General features: G+C 47.9%; 1 protein-coding gene across 1 annotated transcript in view; it reads right to left on the bottom strand.

The window, feature by feature from the left end:
- top1b (DNA topoisomerase Ib) overlaps positions 1-25,034 on the bottom strand; it is a 139,001-nt gene extending 113,967 nt beyond the window's left edge. Inside the window, exons 1-3 of the mRNA XM_072515146.1 lie at positions 24,825-25,034; positions 24,587-24,611; positions 13,618-13,756 (exon numbers count right to left, since the gene is read on the bottom strand). Of these exons, the coding sequence (XP_072371247.1) occupies positions 13,618-13,756; positions 24,587-24,611; positions 24,825-24,848 (188 nt within the window). The 5' untranslated portion in view covers positions 24,849-25,034. The remainder of the gene's footprint in view (positions 1-13,617; positions 13,757-24,586; positions 24,612-24,824) is intronic.
- Positions 25,035-27,241: the final 2,207 nt, after the last annotated feature.

Genomic DNA, 27,241 nt, shown 5'->3' with positions numbered 1-27,241 from the left:
GGCGGTGGACCATGTACATATTTGCTCACAAAAGGTGCTGCCACTGCGGTTGGAGCCCTGCTTCCCAGAGGTGATCGCGGAAGGTCAGATAGGCTTCGCCAAGGGTCAGCCAACGTCAGTCAATAAACGTAGGCTGTTAAATATAGTGTCCCCTGCCTCCCGTGCTTGAACCACAGATGATTGTGTCCATGGACGGTGAAAAAGCATTTGATAGCCCCACTCCACCCTATCCTTTTAAGATCATTGGGAGATTTGATATGGGGGAAGAGTTTATATGCTGGATTTGTCTGTTGGGCCCCCACTGCCAGTGTTCGCACTAATGCATTGAGCTCAGGGTATTTTAAATTGAATAGTGGGTATGAGGTAAGGATGTTCACGGTCTCTGCTTCTATTTGCTTTCGCAATCGAACCACTGGCCATAGCATTAAGATCTTCCAACAAGTGGCAGGAGGGAGCATAGGGTGTCCTTGTACTCAGATGATCTGTTTCTGTATATTATGGACGCAGTCACCATAATGGATGAGATAATGAAGCTCAGGATGTTGCCTTTTCATTTGGCCAGATCTAACTTTCATTATCTGGGAGGCTCATGATTGGGTCTCGCTCAATAATTATATAAAATTATACTAGTTTGGTAAAAGCGGTCAAATTTGACTTGCAGAAGTGGAATAGCCTCCCCCTTGGCGGGCAGGGCTCAGGCTATTAAAAAATGAATATTCTCCCGAGGTTTTTATTTCTTTTCAGTGTCTCCCCACTTTACTCTCTAAATCCCACTTTGATAAACTTCACACGTGTCCTCTTTTATTTGGGTGGGCAAGACCCCAAAATCCATAACGGCATTTCTCCAGAGAGATACACAGTTGAGTAGTTTAGCTTTACCCAATTTATTTCATTATTGGGCTGCCATTTTGAGGAAGTGCTGGGGTGGCTTAGATTTAGTTTTTTTTTTACATTTAAAGTATTCAATTATTGCTTTTTCCAATTAAAGGGCAATTTAGCGTGGCCAATCCACCGACACTGCACATCTTTGGGTTGTGGAGGGTGAGACCCATGCAGACACGGAACGAATGTGCAAACTCCACACGGACAGTGACCCGGGGGCCAGGATCGAACTCAAGTCCTTGGCACTGTGAGGCAGCAGTGTTAACCACTGCGTGCTGCACTCTGGGGTGGGTTAGTGACCAGAGTTCCACATGGCAACAAATGGAGAAGAGTTCTTGTTGGGGCTCTAGTTTCTGCCTAGCTTCTGTTCTTCGAATCCGGTGGTGGTGTCTACCCCGAGGATCTGGAAGCAACTCAGACAGCATTTGAAATTTAGCTCCATGTTGTTGTTGGCCCCTATTTGTAGGAATCATCTTTGTGCCAGCTGCTTAGACCCGACGTTCAGGACAAATTACCTTAGAGGGAGAGGAGTTGCCTGGGAAGGCATGTTGGTAGATTCCTGTTACTGGTCAAATGAAGCCTTAGAGAAGACTTGGCAACTTCAAACTTTCCTTATACATTGGACATATTTAGATGACAGTGAATACAGCATCTTTCCACTCAAGGTACCATTGGTGCCTCACTTCCTGAGTAAATCAAGGGCTCCAGCACACCATATGGCATATTCTGTTTAACTATATTCAATAGCATGATTTATTTTTAAACCCATTCGCGCTGCATAAAATAAATATATAAAAGAGGTCACCATAACAAGGAACATCTTCTCTTCCTGCACTAAAAAGACACAGCTTTCCAAAAAAAAAAAACAAGGAATATATTATCATCCCCATGCTTTTTCTGTTAACCTGGCTGAAGGTTCTTTAACATTTTTGATCAGTAGTGGGCCTGATTTTTGGGTACTACCATCCTCCAGCACTTCACCCCAAGGTGGCTTCTTACTTGTAGACCGGGCTGGACAAAGTGTTAGGAAGCTATTCAAGCCTGGGAGGTATCACAGGGGAGCTGGCCCTTACAAGCAAACATTTGTGCATACAGGGGCACCAACCGGATTCTCTGGTCAGCGAAGAGGAGGCACAGCCAATTTCCCCCCCCTTGTTTAGCTGACTTGCTGTTGCTTTATCCATGCATCCTGGAAGAAGTTAGCTATCAATAAAATAATAAACATGCAAATAAGAAACCACAGTGATCAGACTGCATAGAATTAATAAAGCACAGGGTCTAACTCCATCCAAATTAGTTCAGACTAGGTCAGTTTCAAATTACAACCAAACATTTGTGCTCAGAGCTCTCTTTGAAGGGAGAAGTTGAAATTCACGGTCTAACACCCCGTGGCTCATAATCATTTAGCCAGTAGCTAAGCATATAGACTAACAAGATCATAAGATCAACCACTGAATACATAGAACATACAGTTCAGAAGGAGGCCATTCGGCCCATCGAATCTGCACCAACCCACTTAAGCCCTCTCTTCCACCCTATCCCCATCACCCCATCTAACCTTTTTGGTCACCAAGGGCAATTTATCATGGCCAATCCACCTAACCTGCACGTCTTTGGACAGTGGGAGGAAACTGGAGCACCCGGAGGAAACCCACGCAGACACAGGGAGAACATGTAGACTCCGCAGACAGTGACCCAGCGGGGAATCGAACCTGGGATCCTGGCGCTGTGAAGCCACAATGCTATCCACTTGTGCTACCATACTGCCCGTCTGATTTGAAAATTAGCAGAGGTCAAGCACCATCCGTGCAACTGCACACATCTCCAGCCTCACTATATAAATGTGAGAAAATGCCGTCAAAAAATAAATCAAAGTTCCTACAGATCTTGGACCAGAGTGAAACAAGTCATTTCTTCAGAGGAATTCTGAGACATGTTATTTTCCAGAAAGGGACATTTATTCCCAATAATCCCTCAGTGCTTGCTTGGATGCCCAATTCAAAAATGGAAAACCTATCAGCCTTTTGATTAGAATATAGGAACAAGACTAAAGACATTCCACCCCACGAGCCTGTTCCATTCTTACTTAGGCCATCGGTGGGCTGATCTGCAGCCTATTTTCATGCCTAGGGTATCTTCTGTAACTCTTAATACCCTTGCCTATTAAAAAAATTATTTGTATCAGTCTCTACTTTAAATTTACCTAGCCGCCACAGCTTTTAGGCAAAAAGGTGTTCCTAATTTGCAGTACACGGTGTGAAGTGTACGTCTGACAGCACACCTAACAGCCCTCGAATAATTTTAAGATTAGGCCCCACTGTTCTGTACTCCCCCCACAAAAAGAAATAGATTCCTTAATCCATCTACCAATTTCTTGAAATAATTACAAACACCTCAATTAGATCACCCCTTAACCACAAATATTTACAAGTTCAGTCTATGCAGCCTTTAATTTAACACCTGACTCACAGCAGAAATGGTTGATCCTGTCCATAAAGCAAAACTCCCTAGCTTCCCAGTACATTGCACCCTCTTCCCAGTTGGATCTCAATATTGGAGTTCCTTCACCAGGGTACCAACCCTGTCACCAAACAGACAGTAATCAATGCTAACAACTGCAGTTCCATAGAGCAAAATCCAAGGGAGCCTCATCTGGAATTTGGTGCTCAAAAGCTAAAGTTAATTCCCAGCCTCGCCCTCTTTTTGTTTTTTGCACCTACACTTCCATTTTCGCTCAGCACATATGACACTTCATATACCATACCCTTCTCTGCCAATCATTGTAAATGGCTTCAGAATGCTAGCTTTATTAACGTCTCACTACAATCATGCCAATTCACCAAACCACAGACGAGTGTTGCTCTCTCAAATTAGCCAGAGTGAGAGAAAATGGACACAGCTCCTCACACAACTCGAATAATGTGCCAAGCGGAGTGGCTTTTGCTTGCTAGAGTATATCAGTGGAATCGCGACATTAATAACCAGTGGACAGTGCTCCCAACAAGATAAAATATTTGTAACTGTCTGAGGACCATTAGGGACACTTGAAATAATTTCCAAGTTGGAACTCGCTGGCGCCAAATTTCCGACAGAAATGTAGTACAAACACGCTCATTGCTACACTTGAAAAGAAAGTTGCCTAGGCTTCCCTTAATGGCATAGCAGGTAAAGAAAAACAGTAGTCATGCAGGGGAATAGAATACAAAGAGTTTCTTCAGCTTCAATCCCAGCCTGTCCAATATTAGGAGGTACTGTAGCAGAGTAGGCAGTACGGTAGCACAGTGGTTAGCACTGTCGCTTCATTGCTCCAGGGTCGCAGGTTCGATTCCCGGCTTGGGTCATTATCTGTACAGAGTCTGCTCGTTCTCTCAGTGTCTGCGTGGGTTTCCTCCGGGTTCCTCCCACAGTCCAAAGATGTACAGGTTAGGTGAATTGGCCATGCTAAATTGTGTCCCCAAAAAAGGTTAGGTGGTGTGGGGTGCTCGTTCAGAGAGCCGTGCAGACTCGATGGGCCAAATGGCCTCCTTCTGCACTGTAAATTCCATGATTCTAACCAATCACATCAGCAGCAATTGAGATATTACAATTGAGTGGTTCTCATGGATGACAGGAGGGTAGGGAAAAGCAGCAAGAATCCCTTCGCCCCAGTCACTACAAAACATGAAGCTTAGCTTCAATGTTTACATCTTTAATAGCCAAATGGGCATTCACTTTGACACTATTAGCGGTCCATTTTGAGTAACAGCTTCTAATTTGCCCACAAGCCCAGCCAAGAGCTGGCCCTTACAAGAAAATACAGGAGGGCAGCTCACTGTTGGTTCAACAGTGAAGCATCAACAGGTTAGACTGCATTGTGGGATTGCCAGAGACGTTCAAAACCAGCTCAAAAAGTGGACACATGAAATTAACGGAAGAGTGATTTTACATTCTAAAGTAGGTGTGTGCAGGAGACAAGACACAAGTTGTTTTTTATTCATTCAAGAGAGGTTGGCGTCGCTGGTTAATCCAGCAGCTTCATTGTCCATCCATAAAATTGTACTTCAGAAGGTGATGGTGAGCTGCCTTCGTAAACCACTGCAGTCCATGAGGTGTAGGTACACCCACAGTGCCATTAGGGAGGGAGTTCCATATTTTGACCAACAAGAGTGAAGGAAAGGCAACACATTTCCAAGTCAGGATGGGGAGTGGTTTTGAGGGGAACTTCCAAGTGTTGTTCCCACCAGGCATTGCATTAATGGCACATCGAGGGCAGCACGTGACACAGTGGTTAGCAGTGGGACTACAGCACTGAGGACCCGGGTTCGAACCCCGGCCCTGGGTCACTGTCCTTGTGGAGTTTGTACGTTTTCCCTGGGTTTCACCCCCACAACCTAAAGATGTGCTGGTTAGGTGGATTGGCCATGCTAAATTGCCCCTATTATTCGGTACTCTAAATTTTTTTTAAATAAATAAATGGCACATCATATTAATTTTTGTTTTTAAATACCAGTTAATTTTTAACAATTAAGGGGCAATTTAGCATAGCCAATACACCGACCCTACACATCTTTGGGTTATGGGGTCGAAACCCATACAAATGTGCAAACTCCACATGGACAGTGACCCAGAGTCAGGATCGAACCTGGGACCTTGGCGCCATGAGGCAGCGGTGCTAACCACTGCGCCGCCCTCATCGTATTAATATTAACACATCAGCTTTCAGGAGGGGTTACCAACCATGGGAACCACATGCGAAGATTTCCTTTTTTTGTGTCCAACTAAGAGGTAATTTGGCATGGCCAATCCACTTACCCTACTTTTCTTTTTGGGTTGTGGGGGTGAGACCCACGGGGAGAATGTGCAAACTACACACAGACAATGACCCAGGACTGGGATCGAACACGGGGCCTCAGCACCGTGCTACCCGCTGCGCCACCTGTACATGCAAAGATTTCCATTTGTAATTCCTCCTAGTTTGCGACTGTATTATCAGGTATTTTAGAGATCACAGAACTTTCTGACCATAAGCTCCCAAAGAGATTTCCGGGTGCGGCAATGCGGAGCTGAGCCGCACGATTCGGCAGCTCCCTATACCACGGACTTTCGCGCTCGCTAGAAGAGCCCCAACGGAACTTTTTTTGAAACTAACCCGTGGGGAAGGTAAGAGGGAGGTCCCCCTCCAACCTGTATGAAACGGACTCGAAGCGTAACGGCCACAAAAGTGGCATTGGAGCAACGGGGAAAAAAGAAAAAATGGCGGCGGCCAGAGACAAAGGTGAGCTGCAGGAGCTGGAGCAGTGGGAAGGACCGGGGAAGAAAGATAGAATGGCGGCGGCCAGAGACAAAGTGGAGCTGCAGGAGTTTATTAGGCACTGCTTCGAGGAGCATCGCGAGGAGATGCGTAAGGAAATGCTGGCGCCTATGCTTTCGGCAATCGAAGGACTAGGGATCACCCAGAAGGCCCACGAGGTTCAGATCCAGGAGATACAAAAAAAAAAGAGTTGGTCAGAACGAGGATGAGATCTCGGGCCTGGCGGTGAGAGTGGAGCAGAACGAGGCGCTACACAAGAGGTGGGCGGGAAGACTCGAAGGCCTGGAGAACAGGTCGAGGAGAAAGAATCTGCGGATCCTGGGTCTCCCTGAAGGAGCGGAGGGGGCCGATGCCGGGGCATACGCGAGCACGATGCTCGGGGCGATGATGGGCAGGGAGGCCCCTTCGAGGCCGCTGGAGTTGGACGGGGCACACCGGGTGCTGGCGAGGAGGCCCCGGGCAAATGAGCTGCCAAGAGCGATGGTGGTGAGGTTCCACCAGTTCACGGACAGAGAGTGGGCCCTGAAATGGGCCAAGAAGGAGCAGAGCAGTAAGTGGGACAATGCAGAGATCCGAATATACCCGGACTGGAGCACGGAGGTTGCAAAGCGGAGAGCGGGTTTCAACCGGGCCAAAGCGGTGTTGCACCGGAAAGAAGTGAAATTTGGAATGCTGCAGCCGGGTGTGGGTCACATACAAGGGCCAACACTACTACTTTGAAACGCCTGAAGAGGCGTGGACATTTATACAAACCGAAAAGTTGGACTCTAACTGAGGGTTTGTGAGGGTGGGGGGGAATAATTGAGGTTTGATGTGTGATGGTTGTTGTATGTAGGGGGTCAATCTCAATCACGCGCAGGAAATGTTACATGGGTTGGGGGAGAGAGACAAGGCAGCGACAGGAGCTGCACCAGAGGGGGCGGAGCGGGCTTTGGAAAGCGCGGGGTTTGGGTTTTTTCCCGCGTGCGGGAAGAAAGGGGGGGGGCGGGGAGGGGGAACTCCCACACGGGGAGGTCAATGGGATAGCGGGGGTAGCCGGGGTCAGCTGACTTACGGGAGTGACATGGGGGGGGGGGGAGGAGCAAAAAAGCTAGACAGGGGTCTAGCGGGGGGGGGGGAGAGAGAGAGAGAGAGAGAGAGAGAGAGAGAGAGAGAGAGAGAGAGAAAGGGTTGCTGCTGCCCTGGCCGAAAGGGAATGGGACACAGAAGAGGTGGTCGGGACGGGGATCACTCGTCTGGGGGACTGGAGGGAGGCGTGGACACGGGACTGGCCCAGAAAAGGAGATGGCTAGTCGGCAGGGGGTGGGGTGAGAGCCCCTCCAATCCGGCTGATAACGTGGACCCATGGCAGTTTGCAAGGCCGCAGGCCAGGGAATTTTCTTTCTTTTCCCATGTACACAAAGCCTACTCCCGGATAGATTTCTTTGTTCTGGGCAGGGCGCTCATCCCGAGGGTGGAGGGGACGGAGTATTCGGCCATAGCCGTTTCGGACCATGTCCCGCCCTGGGTGGAACTGGAGCTGGGAGAGGAGAGGGACCAACGCCCGCTGTGGTGGCTGGATGTGGGACTGCTGGCGGACGAGGTGGTGTGTGGGAAGGTGAGGGGGTGTATCGAAAGGTACTTGGAGGCCAATGACAACGGGGAGGTGCGGGTAGGGGTGGTATGGGAGGCGTTGAAGGCGGTGGTCAGGGGAGAGCTAATCCCCATTAGGGCTCACAGGGAGAAGACAGAGGGCATGGAAAGGGAGAGGTTAGTGGGGGAGATTTTGAGAGTGGACAGGAGACACGCAGAGGCCCCGGAGGAAAGATTACTTGGGGAAAGACGACGGCTCCAGGCGGAGTTTGACCTGTTGACCACAGGGAAGGCGGAGACACAGTGGAGGAAAGCGCAGGGGGCGACCTATGAGTATGGGGAAAAGGCTAGTCGGATGCTGGCACACCAGCTCCGTAAAAGGATGGCAGCGAGGGAAATAGGGGGAGTCAAAGATGGAAGGGGAGCCACGGTTCGGAGTGCGACGAAAATAAACAAGGTCTTTAAGGCGTTCTATGAAGAGCTGTACAGATCCCAGCCCCCAACGGGGGAGGAGGGTATGAGACGATTCCTAGACCAGCTGAGATTCCCGAGGGTGGAGGAGCAAGAAGTGGCTACTCTGGGGGAACCAAATGGGTTGGAGGAGCTGAGCAAGGGTTTGGGGAGCATGTAGACGGGGAAGGCCCCGGGACCGGACGGGTTCTCGGTGGAGTTCTACAGGAAGTACGTAGACCTGTTGGCCCCGCTATTAGTGAGGACCTTTAACGAGGCAAGAGAGGAGGGGACCCTACCTCCGACAATGTCGGAAGCGACAATTTCTTTGATCGTAAAGCGGGACAAGGACCCACTGCAATGTGGATAGTACAGGCCGATCTCGCTCCTTAATGTGGATGCAAAGTTGCTGGCAAAGGTGCTGGCCATGAGGATCGAGGACTGTGTCCCGGGGGTGATTCACGAGGACCAGACAGGATTTGTAAAGGGTAGGCAGCTAAACATCAATGTGCGGCGGCTCTTAAACGTGATAATGATGCCATCGGTGGAGGGAGAAGCGGAGATAGTGGCAGCTATGGACGCGGAGAAGGCCTTTGACCGAGTAGAGTGGGAGTACCTCTGGGAGGTGCTGCGTAGGTTTGGGTTCGGGGGAGGGTTTATCAGTTGGGTTAAGCTCCTTTACAGTGCCCCGGTGGCGAGTGTAGTGACGAACCGGCGGAGGTCGGAGTACTTTTCGCTGTACCGAGGGACGAGGCAGGAGGGCCCCGTCCCCCCTGTTGTTCGCATTGGCGATCGAACCATTGGCCATGTCATTGAGGGAGTCTAATAAATGGAGGGGGGTGGTCCGAGGGGGAGAAGAGCATCAGGTGTCGCTATATGCAGATGACCCGTTGCTGTACGTGGCGGATCCAATGGAGGGGATGGTGGAGGTCATGCAGACTCTAAGGGAGTTTGGGGAGTTTTCGGGCTATAAGCTCAATGTAGGGAAGAGTGAGCTCTTTGTATTACAGGCGTGGGACCAAGAAAGAGGGATAGGGGACCTACCGCTGAGGAGGGCGGAGGGGGTCTTTCGGTGTCTGGGGATCCAGATAGCCAGGAGTTGGGGGGCCCTACATAAACTGAATCTGACAAGGTTGGTGGAGCAAATGGAGGAGGATTTTAAAAGATGGGACATGCTACCGCTCTCGCTGGCGGGGAGAGTGCAACCGGTAAAAATGGTGGTCCTTCCGAGGTTTTTGTTTGTGTTTCAGTGCCTTCCCATCGTGATCACTAAAGCCTTTTTTAAGAGAGTAGGCAGGAGTATTATGGGGTTTGTGTGGGCGAATAAGACCCCGAGGGTAAGGAGAGGGTTCCTGGAACGCAGTCGGGACCGAGGAGGGTTGGCGCTGCCAAACCTGGAGAGCTACTACTGGGCAGCAAATGTGTCGATGATCCACAAGTGGGTTATGGAGGGAGAGGGGGCGGCATGGAAGAGGATGGAGATGGCGTCCTGCAAAGGAATGGGTCTGGGGGTGTTGGTGACGGCACCGCTGCCGCTCTCGCCAACAAAGTATACCACGAGCCTGGTGGTGGCGGCAATGCTAAGGATCTGGGGCCAGTGGAGACAGCGCAGGGGTGCAATGGGAGCATCAGTGTGGTCCCCGATCAGGGGCAACCATGGTTTGCCCCGGGGAAGATGGACGGGGGGTTCCAGAGCTGGCATCGGGCGGGGATCAGAAGAATGGTGGACCTGTTCATTGACGGAACTTTTGCGAGCCTAGGGGCACTGGAAAAGTTTGAGTTACCCCCGGGAAATGCCTTTAGATATATGCAGGTGAGGACTTTTGTGAGGCGACAGGTGAGGGAATTCCCGTTGCTCCCGGCACAAGAAATTCAACACAGGGTGATCTCAGACGCATGGGTCGGGGAGGGCAAGGTGTTGACAATACACCAGGAGATGAAAGGAGAGGGGGAAGCGCTGGTAGAAGAGTTGAAGGGTAAATGGGAGGAGGAACTGGGGGAGGAGATCGAGGAAGGTCTGTGGGCTGATGCCCTGGGTAGGGTTAATTCCTCCTCGTGTGCCAGGCTCAGCCTGATACAATTTAAGGTGGTTCACAGAGCTCACTTGACGGGGGCGAGGTTGAGCAGGTTCTTTGGGGTAGAGGACAGATGTGGAAGGTGCTCAGGGAGCCCGGCGAACCACGTCCATATGTTTTGGTCATGCCCGGCACTGGAAGGGTTCTGGAGAGGAGTGGCGGGAGCAATATCTCAGGCGGTGAAAGTCCGGGTCAAGCCAAGCTGGGGGCTAGCAATATTCGGAGTAGTGGACGAACCGGGAGTGCAGGAGGCGAAAGAGGCCGGTATCCTGGCCTTTGCGTCCCTAGTAGCCCGGCGAAGGATCTTGCTAATGTGGAAGGAGGCGAAGCCCCCCCAGCGTGGAGGCCTGGATAAACAATATGGCTGGGTTCATAAAGTTGGAGAGGATTAAGTTCGCCTTGAGAGGGACTGCGCAGGGGTTCTACAGGCGGTGGCAACCGTTCCTAGACTATCTCGCAGAGTGTTAGAGGAAGGTCGGTCAGCAGCAGCAACCTGGGGGGGACGGGGGGGGGGGGGGGGGGGGGGGGGGGGGGGGGGGGGGGGGAGAGAGAGACGGACGTCCAGGGAGGGGGGGAACGGACGTCCGGGGAGGGGGGGGGGGGGGAGACGAGCAAGAGATAACATGAAGTGTCGCGGAAACTGGCACGTACGGGAGAGAGCCAGTGTACAAAGTTATGTAAATATACTATTTTGCCATGTATATATCTTGATCCGCATGATTTCTCGTTTTTTTTTGTTACGGGGGGGGGGGGGGGTTATTGTTTGTAAGGGAGAAAAATGGTGTTAAAAACTTTAATAATTATATATTTTTTTAAAAAGCTCCCAAAGATTTTCTGTCGGGCCAACTGAACTGCGGGTTAGAAACCAAATCAATCAATACTGTATATTTATACCACGCCCTGAAGGCACTTTCACAGGAGCAAAACAAAATTAGATCAGGTGACCAAATGTTTGTTCAAAGGAGGTAAATTTGAAAGGTGTGTCTAAAAGGACACGAGGAGCAGAGTCGATGACTTCATATTGAGGGTAGAAATTGGGAGACCAGCTGTACTTTGGAATAGTCAAGTCTTAACAAAGGCATGAATGATGCTTTCAGCAGCAGGTAAGATATGCAGGGACAAACTCAGTGGAAATAGCTGGTCTTGGTGATGTGACATGAATATGCAGTCATAAGTTAATTTCAGGATCAAGTAGACACCAAGGTCACAAGTAATCGGGTTTCGTCACAGACAGTTGCCAGGAGAGCAGAATTTGGAGAAGGGACCCAAAAACAATGGCTTCAGTCTTCCCAATATTTATATGGGAGGAAATTCCTGCGTATCCGGTACTGGATGTTGAATATGCAACCTGATAGTTTAGCATCAGTGGAAGGTGGGTCGAAAGAGGTCGTGGTGAGGTAGAGCTGGGTATCGTCAGGGTACATGTGGAAACTAACACTGTGCTTTTGGATGATGCACCAAATGGCAGCATATAGATGAGAAATAGTAGGAGGCAAGGATAGATACTTGGGAGGCACCAGAAGTATAGGTGCAGGAAGAATCGTCATTGGAATGCATACCCTGGCTATGTAAGTAAGAAGTGAGACCAGTCCCACCCAGCAAGACAACAGTGGAATGGTGTTGGGAGGAGGCTAGTGTTATCAACCAGGTCAAAGACTGCAGACAGATTGAGGAGGGAGTTTACCTTCCCCACACAGAATGTCATTTGTGAGTTTGATAAGAGCAGACTCAGTACTGTAGCAGGAGCGGAAGCCAGATTAGAGGGATTCCAACACGGGAGTTCCAGGAAAGATTTGGGAAGCAGCAACACATTCAAGGATTTGAGAATAGAAAGTGAAATTGGAGATCAGGCAGCAGTACTTTCAAAGGATGATAGTATCAAGGATTGTTTTGTTTTAAGGAGTACGGATGACAGCAAATCTAAGGAGAGCAAGACAACATCCAAGGGAGGCACCATTACCAATAAGGACCAGTTTAGCTCAGTGGGCTAAACAGCTAGTTTGTAATGCAGAACAAAGCCAGCAGCGCGGGTTCAATTCACGTACCGGCTTACCCGAACAGGCGCCGGAATGTGACGACTCGGGGCTTTTCACAGTAACTTCATACTTGTGACAATGAAAGATTATTATATCGGCTAACATGGGGACCAGAATGGGAGATTAGTTGGCCAGCAGTTTAGTGGGAATAGGATTGAGAAAGCAAGTGCGTCTCGTAGATACGATGACCTTGGAAAGGGACAGAGGGGAGTTTGGAAAGAAATTAGAGAAAGAGGAGACTGTAGCATTAAATTAAGTTTGGCCAGGTGGGCTAATGGAAGGGAAACACCCCGCAGGTACAGCAAATAAATCAGAAAATCTTGATTTTAGTGACAAAGAAATCCATGAGCTGCTTGTGTTTATTGTTGGAGGTGAGGACAGAGACAGGAGAGGAATGAATACAAGACAACGGTTGCTGTAGAGAAAAAACACACCCGTTACCCCTACACAAGAGGTGGTATGTTTTTCAAACACATGTGCACTTCATATTTGGAATTTAAGGTTTGGAACATTACACAACTTTCCACACAATAAAATGAATGGATGAAAATTGCACTGGTACCAACTAACAAATTCTAAATTTGTGCTCCCATTGCACGAGGTACCCCAAACCGCAAGCTCTACCCCTACAGACTTTGCCAGGCAGATAAATCTACAAACCTGAAGTAATTTAAAATAGTTCATTAATAATCATGAGCCATGCCATACCATTGTCTGGTATATCACCACTTGCTTCCTAAGCACAATTTTCATCCTTTCTTTCCCAACGCTACTATTACAACGATTATTATTCCACAGGACACTCAGCACCTCACAGAGGGGCATTCTTTATGTGAATTCATATTGGTAACCATCTGCTTATTCAACTTGGGATGGTATCACAGCCAAGGCCTATCCTGCTACAAGTTCACAAAAAAAGGCACTATAATTGGACACTGGCCCAAAAAGCAAACAGAACAAAAAATCATAATGTACTGTTGCTGATTGCTATCCAATGAACCTTGTAAGCAAGTGAATAGCAGTTATGGACAGAATTAAAACTGGCTGTGACCTCCCCCACAATTAAATAGCATGCCTGCATTCATCGCACATTTACTGGAAAGGGAAAGACATATTGGAAGAAAACAGTGCCCAGGAGACAGCCTGATCACCTCAGGAGACAGTCAATTTGTAATCATTTCTAGTTCTTTCATTACGCTCCCGATGCAAGGTACTTGCTTGCTCAGATTTACACTGTAAAGTTTCAATTCCAGTTCACACACACAAACAACACTTCACGGCAGAGACAAAGTGCACAAATGATCAAAACTACCTGTTGCTATGATTCTTAGAGCTGGAGGAGCTGTGCTTGGATTTCTCACGGTTCTTGTCCCGATCCTTTGACTTGTGCTCCTTATGTTTGTGCTCTTTATGCTTATGTTTCTCTTCACTTTTGCTGGACTTGTGGGAATCTGCAAGTATGCAGGGAAGAAACAAGTGTCTGTTGTCATTTCTGTTTGCTTTCCTTTTTGCACACAAAGTGAGAAATCTTGGGAATTATAAAGATTATACAAACACAAGTGTCCTAGCAATTCTTCATTTTAAAGCACACCATGCTATAATACCGCACTCCGCAAATTGACATCCATCAAGACTTGCCATTGAAATAGTCACACCAAGATGCCTCCTTGTCTTCTGAAGCGGTCATCTTTTGCACTGGCTACCCTCTGGCACACTTTCAGCAGGATTTACTGGCTATTGATTGCCTTCCCTGACCAAGATGATCCAGTGCAACTCCCCTACTGAAAGCTGCTAACTCAGTTCAAACTGCAGATCAAATCAATCAAATTATCAGTCTGTGCCATCACAGGAATCCAAAATGAATCTTGTATACACTTAGCAAATCTCAAGTAGTTTTGCTCATTTAATATAGTAATATAGAATCTGGGGAACTACTCTGAGCTTTACAACCAAGGCAGGAGGTAGCCACATGCAAGGTAACAATTAATAAGAAATTATAGATCCAGAATTAAATAAGAGTGACAAAGATTCAAAGCAGTAAATGGCAAATTTAGGACTGATGCCAGGAAGTTCTTCATATAGACTGGATACTTGGGGATCTTGAATCCCTAGAAGCAGTTGGATACTGTTTGAAGGGATTAGAGCTGCTTTTGAAAGACAAGATAAAGTTTGTTTTCCTCTTTATTCTTTCAGGGGATGTAGATGTCATTGGCTTGACCAGCATTTGATGTCCATCCCCAATTACCCTTGAATGGAGTGGCTTGCTAGGCCATTTCAGAGGGCAGTTAAGAGTCAACCACATTGCTGTGGGTCTGGAGTCACTTGTAGGCCAGACCAGATAAGGATGGCATATGTCCTTCCCTAAAAAGGATACTAGTATGCCAGATGTTTTTTTTGTTGATAGTTTCATGGTCACTATTACCGAGGCTAACTTTCAATTCCAGGTTTTTGCCATGGAGCACGAGTGAGATGATCCCCATTACTGAGACTAGCTTTCAATTCCAGGTTTTTGCCATGGAGCATTAGTGAATGTGGCCCTATAGATTAAATTGGGCAATTGACTGCGACATTGGAAAGGAAGAATAAAGAAAGCAAAACCGTTCGTTAAAAAAAGGAAAACAAGGCAAGAACTTCATAAATCATATACAGACCTAATATACTTTTTCTGAAATCAGAGACCTTTCCTGAACATGCTGATCAAACCAATCTTAGCACCGATACAGTAATAGCAAGTCATATCAAGGTCAGCACCATTTTGTTGCATGCACTCAGTGGTGTCATTCAAATAATGCAGGATGTTCACAAAATAATCTCATGGAAGATACAGTGCTCCTCATTCAAATTTTACTGCAAAGACTGAACACAATCTGGCCTTCTGGTTAACAACATGCAATATAATATTGCTGGACAGGAGAGAAATGGGCTCTCATTACTTGTATTGATACAAGGATTCAGAGAGAAATGCAAATCTATTAGTCAAAACTGGTATTTATTCAAGAATGTTCTAGATTATTTAAAAGTATCCAGAGGAAGTAACAAACATTGCCCAAAATTTGGCTTTACAATAGAAAAACTTGCACTATTGCATGGGAAATCAACGGGTGTGTGCAAACCCAACTGTTGCTGTTTTCTGGATTGGGGTGGGGGGCAACATTTTGCACATGACTAAACCATGGATCATTGTAAATTTGAAGTCTTGTAGCAAACCCGACCAAAACAGACATGTACAAACTAAACAGCAACCATGATGAAAGACCAGTGCTACAAACATGAAATGCAGATAATACAGTAGCTGCATTATAATGCTGGAGATATTGTTAGAACGGGATTCTGCTCAACTACAGCTGGCATCCAGTTACAGGCTCAGAGAGTGCGGAAGTGAAAATTGGGAGAGCGGCGGAAGGAGAAACACTTCACTCTTTCAGGATTACTAGCAGAAACCAGTCATTCCTTCGAATATCAAAAGGAGAACGAAACAGGGCCCAGAAAGCATAAAATGCAGCTTCCATTCTGCCTTACAAAGGTTCCACACAAGAGTTAAAAGTCAAGGGCAGTGAATGTGTTTCTGCACGAGCATAATTCAAACAAGAGACATGGGCTCACTGAACATATAGTGCAGAAGGAGGCCATTCGGCCCATCAGGTCTGCACCGACCCACTTAAGCCCTAACTTCCACCCTATCCCCATAACCCAATCTAACCTTTTTGGTCACGAAGGGCAATTTATCATGGCCAATCGACCTAACCTGCACGTCTTTGGACTGTGGGAGGAAACTGGAGCACCCGGAGGAAACCCATGCGGACATGGGGAGAACGTGCAGACTCCACACAGACAGTGACCCAGCGGGGAATCGAACCTGGGACCCTGGCACTGTGAAGCCACAGTGCTATCCACTTGTGCTACCGTGCTGCCCACATTTGCTCACCGCTTTGCATATCTTCTTGGTGAATAGGGGATGTAAAGTAATCACCTTCACTAACTCCACACCTTTCCAGATCCCTGGTTGTTAACAAAAGATAAATTGATAACTTCAGAAATGGAAGATAAACATAACCCTGGTGAATTACTGGCAAGAATCACACAAACTGGATGACCAGCCCCAGGTTCAATTCTAGCCCTGTGCAGAGATAAGAAAGTGAATTCAGCTTGGCCACCTAAAATTCACTTCAGTCTCTTTACCAGAGCAGAAACTAAGATTTCTCCACCTAGTTTCAGTGCACTCTGCTGGAAGGTACACCCACATGATCAGCCATGGAAAAAATTGGATTTGACTTGAGGGAAAACTTGCCCAAGACAAGTAAGGCAGTTGACGGTGCAAATGTAAAGAATGGCTACCTGTGCAAGTGCATAAGGGTGCCTAGTGTCTACGGAATGGCAGTCAGTGCATCAGGGATACTTGGAAGAAAGTTACTTAAAAATTAAAAACAACTACCCCTGAAAAATGATTTCAAAAAGAAATCAACATTTTCCGAGTAAACTGCACGGTTCAATGAACTGCGGCACCGGCCAGGATGATTTCCGGGTTCTCTTTGTAATGGTGCTCTTAATTAAAGCCAGGGGAAACAGTTTTTGTTTTACAATAGAATTTCAAACTGGGAAAGGATTATGCCTACCCCTCCTACCCACAGTCATGGTTTTTGTTGACCCATCGAAAATAATGATTCAGCACTGCAGAATCATAACCATAGCTGTATCGATATCTTGGGTTTTTATTTCAGATTTCCAGCATCTGCAGTATTTTGCTTTCAACTCAGTCAATGATGTGTGCAATCAGCATGCACCTCACCATCTGCCTTGCTTTACATGCGTAACACTTCAGTCATATAATCAGAAAAAAATGAAGTGGATGGAAATCAGCAGAATGTGGCAACCCCGCGCGTGGGCAACAGTCAACAAAATGTCTCATGGGCCACACTCCGAACCCAGATGAGCCGCATGAAGCCCCATACCACAGGCTGCCCACCGGTGCTGTCTGGGGCTGCTGATCAATAAAACAGCCCTTACCCAAAGATCTCTACTGTTTAATCTAGAAACAAAAGACAACACAGCAGCCAAGGTACGTTGTCAAACATTCGAAATAAAAAACTGAAAATGCTGAAACACTCAGCGGATCAGGCAGCATCTGTGGAGAAAGTTAACTGTTTTTTCTTCTCTCTATTGATACTGCCAGAACTGTTGAGAGTTTTCTGTTATTTCAGATTTCCAGCATCCGCAGTATTCAGTTTTTGTGAAGAGTCTGCACTGATGGACACTCAAATCAAGACAAAACTAGTTCTATTCCCCAGTCTAAATGATGCTTAGAGCAAACTAACAATGTAATTACGTACTTCTCAGGTGCCAAAGAGCTAATGGATCACTCATGCCCAAAGATCAGACCCTTCTCCAGCCTTTGGATTTCATCAGTTTCAGTTCCTTTTCATTCATAAAAAAAGTGCTTCCCAAAAACATAAGCATCATATGAAAAACATCAAACTAAATTAGCAGCAGCTCCGGGTGAGAGCAATCAAGAGTCCCATTTCTCATTGAAATGTATGGAATTCTGTTGGGCCAGGACAGACTGGATGCAGGGATGGTGACCCCGACTTGGGGGTCTAGAACCAGGGGACACAATCTCAGAATAAGGGACAGCTCATTTAGGACTGAGATGAGGAGAGACTTATTCACTTGGTTATGAAACTGTAGAATTCTTTACCTCAGAAGGCTGTGGAGAGCAAGTCACTGGCCCATCGAATCTGCACTGGCCCTGGGAAAGAGCACACTACTTAAGCCCACGCCTCCACCTTGTCTCCATAACCCCACCTTATTTTTGGACACCAAGGGGCAATTTAGCATGGCCAATCCACCTAACCTGCACATCTTTGGGCTGAGGGGAAAAACCGGAGCACACGGAGGAAACCCACACAATCACAGGGGAAAAGTGCAAACTCCACGCAGACAGTCAACCTAGGCCGGAATTGAACCCGGAAGCTGTGGGGCTGCAGTGCTAACCACTGTGCGGCTAGATTTATAGAAATTAAAGGCACCAAGGGGTATGGGGAGAGAGTAGGAATATGGCATTTAGAGGATTTACCATAACCATACTGAATGGCAGAGCAACCTCAAGGGGCTGAATGCCCAATTTTGCTCCTATTTTCTATGTCTCATTTCACTATTAGTATCAGCAATGTAGAAAGAATGATTAAAAATCAGCCCAGAAAAGCTATTATAATGAGACTCCAGCACTTTCTCGTCATCAAGTGTTATAGTTTATCCTCAGCTATATGGAATGCTGCACTGCTGCTTCATGGCGCTGAGCACACGGAGTCAATCCCGACCCCAGGTCACTGTCCATGTGGAGTTTGCACAATCGCCCAGTGTTTGCGTGGGTCTCACCCCCACAACCCAAAAGATGTGCAAGGTAGGTGGATTGGCCACGCTAAATTGCCCCTTAATTCGAAACAACAGAATTGGTACTCCATTGTTCTTTCCTCGTCTCTCCCGAACACTAAATTTCTTTCAAGTTGCATTGATGTTTTTCATAGGACACTTTCATGGGTTAGGCAAATTATTGTTCATTCTTTGTGGTCCTTCTGCCAGGTCAGAAATCCACTCCCTAGTCCTTCACATTCACATATTGGCCCAAGCTTTCTAATCCCCCATCCAAATATATACAAACATACAAATTCAGAAGGGCAGATACAAACATACAAATTCAGAAGAGCAGGTCTTGCAGCCCCTTGAGCCAGCTCAGTCATTCAACAAGATCATGGCTTGTCTCAGTGACCTCAGCTAGATTTGTACCTCCTCCTGATAACCTTCCAAGGGGTTTTGGCTGCCTTGTTAGTCAACTCTCTCTACCTCTGCCTTAAGAATAGTCACCTGTCTCTACTGTTCTCTGGGGTAGAGCTTTCTAAAGATTCACAATCCTCCCTCCTCATCTCATTTTTAAATGAGAGACTCCTTATTTTTAAATTGTGTCACATTTCAAAATGTGAAGCTTTGGAAAAACCTGTCCTGTGCATTGCTCATCTACTCCAACAACATTATCAGTCCCAGTTAGAAATTTGACAGATTTGCATGGCATTACGCAGACAAAAGTAAATCTGGCATCAAACCAGGCTTAAAAAAAGTTATTAGAATGGATAACATTGTTCCCGGTGCAGCACTCCATCCATCCATTATAATGTAGGTGCATTAACACCCACAACAGGCTGTCACTCCCTACAGTGGCACTACAATTAATTATATGGCCGTAACCTACAACCCGCCATCAAAATTAACTGGATCAAGATTGCTACCAAGATAGTTGGAGAGCACTCAAACCTGGAGGATGATACACAGAAGCTATTACTTAAGAGTTTATAACAAGCTTTATGAAGTTGAGTTGGGAAGAGAAAGACTTGACCAGATATTTAATTTGCCCTTGCTGATAATTCAAATAATACACAATATAACTAAAAACAAAGTGAAGATTAAGTCTCCAAAAATACAGTGGGATACTCTCATCCCATGTGAACAGAGTTTTACTTTCAGCAAGCAGACCTGTAATCTGGCCTGACGAATAACAAGTTAACATCCAATGGGGAACTAGCATGGAAGGGAATAGAGTAGGCCAACCCCATCTCAAATAATCATAGCTGCTGCTCCGTCAGTAGGGTCACATAAAAGGAAACAAATCTTCCATACAGAAAGAGCCCAGCCCATAAATTGCTGGATGTAAAAGCATGAACCTTTTTACATTAAAGTACCCCTTTAGAGCTGCCGTAGACTGCCAGACCAAATCAGTGGATAAAGAATAAGGTCAAGCAAGCAAACAGGAATAAAGTCAGCAATTTAGTCCCTCAAGCCTATTCTATCATTCAACAAGATCATGGTTGATCTGTGACCTAACTCCACATACGTGTCATATAAAATTCCTTTAATACCTTGGGTATTAAGATTTTTCTAATCTCTTGGGCTATGCCACCCCCTGCATTCTTGTACTCTCATCTAAAAGGCAAGCATTCTATTTACCTCTGATTATTTTCTGTACCTGTTTATGACATTTTAATGGTCTATATTGGACCTTTTTTTTTAAACTAGAAAAAATGAAGGGTTCAGAAAGTATCCTGTTCTATCCTTTTGGTCCAAAGTTGATGTCACATTTTCCATATAGTTTGACCCATTCACTTTTATCAAAACCTTCATCTACGCTGCCTACAATACCGCCCATCTTTGTGTCATTGGAAAATTTGAAGATTTTCATCGAAGGCATTAATAGATGCCCCAACACAGATCCTTGAAGGACATCACGAATCACATCCTGTCAATTAAGAGCACCAACCCATTATCCCTACTTTGTTTCCTTCCACTCAGCCTATTTCCCAACCAGGTCAATAATTTGCATTCAATTTCAGAAGCTTCAACCTTAGCTACCAATCTCTTCTAAGGGATGTATCAAAGTCCTTCTGGAAGTCCATATAAAAAGCATCCAGAGACATACATTGCCTTGTGCACCACTCGAGTTTATTTTTTTCCCAATCACTTTCACCAACCTGACTTCCCCTTTACAAATACGCTAGTTCTCCGATCAGCTGTAGACTAGCATTTTTCTGACAATAGATATTAAGCCCACCTGTTCTATATTTCCTTCTGTGGAATTTATAATAGATGCATAGGGCGGCACTGTAGCAGTGGCTAGCACCGTTGCTGCGCAATGCCAGGGACCCGGGTTCGATTCCTGGCTTGGGTCGCTGTCTGTGTGGAGCCTGCACATTCTCCCCGTGTCTGCGTGTTTCCTCCCACAAGTCCCGAAAGATGTGCTTTTTAGGTGAATTGGATATTCTGAATTCTCTCTCTGTGTACCTGAACAGGCGCCGGAGTATGATGACTAGGGGATTTTCACGGTAACTTCATTGCAATGTTAATGTAAACTTACTTGTGACATGAATAAAAATTATTATTGAAGCACTCTTGGGTAAATGACCATACCTAACCAGTGGAAACACCGGCTTACACCAAATTTCTTCTCCAAAAAACAACTGAGCCGCACAAAAAAAAGGTCCTAGATTTGAACCCTGACCCTTGCATTTGGTTCATTTCACCTCAAAGAACAACGGTCCCATTTCTTAATTTTGAATAGCAGACAGTGACCCTGCTTGGAAAATGTGCGTATGCAGTGACTGTATGTCGTTGTGGTGTCCCTTGATGATGTAACAGCCCAGGTTCACATGGCAAGTACAGGCACTTAGCTCTTTACTTCCTCCCCTGTTAGCATAATTGGAATCGCATCACAGTATGATTCACTGATTCAAGGAGCAAATTAATAACTCTTATAACAGTCTAGCTCCCTCTTTAGTCATACTGACAGCCTGGAATGGACCAAACTAAATCCAACCAGATAAGTCCCAGCTTTGATCTTGTCCTTTTTCAGCTAACTGATCTGAATCAGAATAGCTAATAACTAGCTTCAGTTCCCTCTAGGTTGTGAGAAAAGGCAGATTCTATAACTTGTCATTCAGTGATTCCTGTTGGAAGGAACACGTGGCATAACTGGTCAGATCAATTTTTACTGCACACTCCCCAACCTAATATCAGCTTATTCATGAAGATGACACGAGTGTAAAACCCCAACATCAATTAAGTCAGATCTCACAATTAGCCGGCAATTCCAGAAGGAAGAAAACCCTTCAAATTATATCTTAAACATTCCAATTATTGAGCAATGGCAAATTATGCAGAACTTAGTGCTTTTGGTCTACTGAGCATAGCTTGCTAGGCTCTTTATGAAAACGATTAAGAGGAAGAAATGCTCAGTAACAGGTGATGGGGGGGGGGGGGGGGGGGGCTCAACCTCCTCCTCCTCCTCCCCCCCCCCCCCCCCCACACAATCACCATCATGCATTATTAGTCAGTGACTATGTTCACCACAGCATCACTTTCAAGGATTCAGCTGAATCTCTGAAATATTTGTGTTCCATGATGGTGGTGGTAAATGTAGCACTGGATGCAGACCCATCACTTTCAGGGATTTCAGCTGAATCTCTGAAATATTTGTGTTCCATGATGGCTGTGGTAAATGTAACACTGGATGCAGAACAGACCAAGATCATCCCAGGACCAGTACTCAAATTAGGGAGAGAAGGGAAGTCAAGACAGGGTTTCTGCATCTGATCTCTATTCATTGACATTTGCTGAAAGGTTTCCCAAAACGAAATGGATTGATCTTTGCTGTGATTCCCCCTGGGCTAGACTAGTCTTAACAATATTGTTGCATAACTGAATGGCCACATAAAATACTAAAGAGGCATTAGAAATGTGGAATCACGAGTCACCCTTTTCATAAGAGAAATTGAGAAGAGCCTTGAACTAGAATCCTGCTCAATAGTCATTCATTTAACTAGTACATTGTATTCAGAGGAGTAAGTTTCTCAAACCTCAACTCATACCCTGCTCTTCAAATGAAATCCAAAGTCAAATCTAATGCATCACTGGGGTAATAGCACCTCATTGATCATCAAAATTAAATGAGATGCACATTGGCAAATCAAAAAATTCTGGAAAGGCGTTTTACTCTGTTCTCTAATATTTTACAACTTACATTTTTGTAACAGCACCCAAGCAGCTCCTGCTCTCCACTTATTTTAACAGTAAAATGCAGTTTCTACAATTAGACTCAACTCTGCCCCTCCACCACATTTCCTTCTTGAAGCATTTGACCATGCAACCCAGTAGAGCAGGTTGCCATTTGACAGGATGGCTTTAACACACAAAATCCAAACCTAGTTTCTATTGGGTAATTTGAATTTTAAAAACGGGAAGATGTCGCATTTAATTCATAATTGGTAGATTATTTCACAGTAAAAGGAGAGATACTTTAACTCAATGATATGCAGAGAATCGAACTATCAGAGTCCGTTAGCAGCAATTCACAATTCTAACAGAGTCACTTTCAAAATTATTAACAAATCTAAGTTGCATGCAAGTTCTTTATATTCCGCATTATCATATCATCTACAGTTCTAATTATATCAACCTTTCCAAAGTGAAAACTTTTAACTGGATCAGTATCTGAAAATCATTATCACCTAAGACTACATTATTTTAAGCCTCACAGTGTGATCCTTTCTGAATATTAGGTGGTGCAAAATGGAATATAACTGATCACAAAGCTAATCAAAATGTGCCTCATCCCCTCAGTCAGCTTCACCAGACTTTCTGGAGAAAGGATAAAGCAATTTTTTAAAAAAACATTAAAATAAGTCACTTAAAAAGATACATGTTTGTTTTTAAAAACCCACCCAAGAATGTCACTGCATCCAGCAACATGCCAACATGTGCGAAGATGTGACCACCGCTATTTTTTTTAAAAAAACGAATCTGGGATGATCATTTCATAAAACAATAAACTCTAGGGCACCTTCTGGAATATGTACACCAGTCTGGTGACAACCTTAGAAAGAAAATTAACAGCCTGACCTGGAAATTCAAACACCAGCTTCCCCCCCACCGCCACAAGAGGTAGAGGGGGGAAATCAGCAAGAATTGAAAAATTAAAATTAAAAAATATTGTTTTTAAATAGATATAGATTTTATATACATATAGCATAACCTTCACAACGCTGCCGCCATGTGAGTGGAAGCATTGCTGCTCCATCACCCCGAAAAAGAGAAATCAGAATGCAAAGAGAGAATCTGCAGCCAAAAAAAAACAATTTCTCCCTTTAAAAAAACACATTTTTTTTTGTAAACCTCCCTGCCAGGGCTTTTTTTCCCTGTGTGTTTGTGGGTAGTTCTCAATTTTAAATGCCCAGCAGCAGCAGCCAAAGCAAGCACATTGTGCTGCCCCCCCGCCCCCCCCCCCCCCCAGCGACTGGGAGCCTCGCTCTTACCGACAGTCAGACACACACACACAGAGAGAGGGGAAAAATAAAATGGCGCAGAGACTAAGTCCTAACGGCCGAAAAGCCGGCTTTCCACTCGCCGCGGCGGCCCGGCCGAGGGCGCCAGCGGCCCGCCGGCGGGCGCACGCCGGAGTCGGGGCGCGGCGGCGGCGGCCCGTCGCCGGCGGGGGGTGGCGGGGCGCCGGCAAGGCGGTCATTCGGGGGGCCGAATCGAACAATAGGGCTTGTGGGCACGTAGACGGGACTTAGTCTCTGGACGCCATGTCTGATCCTCTTGTTCTCTCTCTCTGTCCCTCAGAGAGGAGGACGGTGGGGATTTTGGGGGGGGGGGGGGTGGTGGCGGTGAAAGAACAGACATGAGTTGATTTTTAAAAAATTTAAATTTAAAAAATAAATAAATCTCCACCTCAAAACACTCACCATTCAGACGAGAATCCGTGTTGACCTGCGACAGGAGAGAAGAAAAATCGAGTTAGAACTTTTCTTCCCCAAACACCAACACCCCCCCCCCCCTTTAAACTCATTAACCGTCAAGGGAGGGGTGACATTTTTTTTCACAAGTTTCAAATCCGTGAACGGTTTTTTTTTTTTTGGGGGGGGGAGAAAGTGAGTCGCTCTTCCAAACCGGACTGGCGGTTTGCAGGCCTGTTCCACCTACCTGGGAGAGGTGATCGACGCTCATTTTGGAGTTTTTTTTCCTCTCCCCCCCCCACCCCCCTCCTCTGTCCTGGTTGTTGGTGGTTGTGGGATATGTTTTTTTTTCCTCCTCCGGCCGAGTCGAGGGTCGACCTGCTCGCACGCCAAAGACCTGCCTCGGATTGAGCTGCCCCGGCTCCTTGTGCAACGTCTAAGTCCCGGTTTCGGCGTACTGCGCATGCACGTGGGTTCAACTCGCAAGGCCCGATTTACATGTCAATCGCCTTGTCTCTCGCAATTGCTGGGCGCAGCCGCAAGAGCCCCCCCCCCCCCCCCCCACCCCACCCCCTTGTTCTCCCCACCCCCTTCTCCCCGACACCTCCCCTCTTGTCCCCCACCACATCCCCATCCCCTCTTGTCGCCCTCCCCTCTTCTCCCCCACTCCCTCCCCTCTTCTCCCCCACCCCCACCCCCTCCCCTCTTCTCCCCCACCCCCTCCCCTCTTCTCCCCCACCCCCTCCCCTCTTCTCCCCCAACCCCTCCCCTCTTCTCCCCCTCCCCTCTTTTCCCGCACCCCCTCCCCGCTTTTCCCCCCACACCCTACCCGCTTTTCCCCCCACACCCTCCCCGCTTTTCCCCCCACACCCTCCCCGCTTTTCCACCCCACACCCTCCCCGCTTTTCCCCCCCACACCCTCCCCGCTTTTCCCCCCACACCCTCCCCGCTTTTCCCCCCACACCCTCCCCGCTTTTCCACCCCACACCCTCCCCGCTTTTCCCCCCCACACCCTCCCCGCTTTTCCCCCCCACACCCTCCCCGCTTTTCCCCCCCACACCCTCCCCGCTTTTCCCCCCCACACCCTCCCCGCTTTTCCCCCCACACCCTCCCCGCTTTCCCCCCACACCCTCCCCGCTTTTCCCCCCACACCCTCCCCGCTTTTCCCCCATCCACTCCCCGCTTTTCCCCCACCCCCTCCCCGCTTTTCCCCACCCCCTCCCCGCTTTTCCCCCACACCCTCCCCGCTTTTTCCCCACCCCGCTTTTCCGCCACCCCCTCCCCGCTTTTCCCCACCCCCTCCCCGCTTTTCCCCCACCCCCTCCCCTCTTTACCCCCACACCCCCTTCCCTCTTTACCCCCACACCCCCTCCCCTCTTTACCCCCACACCCCCTCCCCTCTTTACCCCCACACCCCCTCCCCTCTTTACCCCCACACCCCCTCCCCTCTTTACCCCCACACCCCCTCCCCTCTTTACCCCCACACCCCCTCCCCTCTTCTCCCCCACACCCCCTCCCCTCTTCTCCCCCACACCCCCTCCCCTCTTCTCCCCCACACCCTTCCCCTCTTCTCCCCCACACCCCTCCCCTCTTCTGCCACACACCCCCTCCCCTCTTCTCCCCCACACCCCCTCCCCTCTTCTCCCCCACACCCCCTCCCCTCTTCTCCCCCACACCCCCTCCCCTCTTCTCCCCCACACCCCCTCCCCTCTTCTCCCCCACACCCTCTCCCTCCCTTGGCACTCTCTCCCCCACCCTCCCTTGTCACTCTCCCTTGCCCACCCTCCCTTGTCACTCGCCCCCCCACCCTCCCTTGTCACTCGCCCCCCCACCCTCCCTTGTCACTCTCCCCCCCACCCTCCCTTGTCACTCTCCCCCCCACCCTCCCTTGTCATTCTCCCCCCCACCCTACCTTGTCACTCGCCCCCCCACCCTACCTTGTCACTCTCTCCCCCACCCTCCCTTGTCACTCTCCCCCGCCCACCCTCCCTTGTCACTCGCCCACCCACCCTCCCTTGTCACTCGCCCCCCCACCCTCCCTTGTCACTCTCCCCCCCCACCCTCCCTTGTCACTCTCCCCCCCACCCTACCTTGTCACTCGCCCCCCCACCCTACCTTGTCACTAGCCCCCCCACCCTCCCTTGTCACTCTCCCCCACCCTCCCTTGTCACTCTCCCCCCCACCCTCCCTTGTCACTCTCCCCCGCCCACACTCCCTTGTCACTCTCCCCCCCACCCTACCTTGTCACTCGCCCCCCTCCCTCCCTTGTCACTCTCCCCCCACCCTCCCTTGTCACTCGCTCCCCTCCCTCCCTTGTCACTCTCCCCCCCACCCTCCCTTGTCACTCTCCCCCCCACCCTCCCTTGTCACTCTCTCCCCTCCCTTGTCACTCTCCCCCCATCCTCCCTTGTCACTCTCCCCCCCACCCTCCCTCGTCACTCTCTCCCCCCACCCTCCGTCACTCTCCCCCTCCCTCCCTTGTCACTCTCCCCCCTCCCTCCCTTGTCACTCTCCCCCCACCCTCCCTCGTCACTCTCCCCCCCCACCCTCCCTTTACACTCTCCCCCCCCACCCTCCCTTGTCACTCTCCCCCCCACCCTCCCTCGTCACTCTCCCCCCCACCCTCCCTCGTCACTCTCCCCCCCACCGTCCCTCGTCACTCTT

The sequence above is a fragment of the Scyliorhinus torazame genome, chromosome 8 (assembly GCF_047496885.1).
Source record: "Scyliorhinus torazame isolate Kashiwa2021f chromosome 8, sScyTor2.1, whole genome shotgun sequence".
Lineage (NCBI taxonomy): Eukaryota > Metazoa > Chordata > Chondrichthyes > Carcharhiniformes > Scyliorhinidae > Scyliorhinus > Scyliorhinus torazame.
Note: the sequence above shows the minus strand (reverse complement) of the source record. Positions and strands in the feature narration are given on the sequence as shown.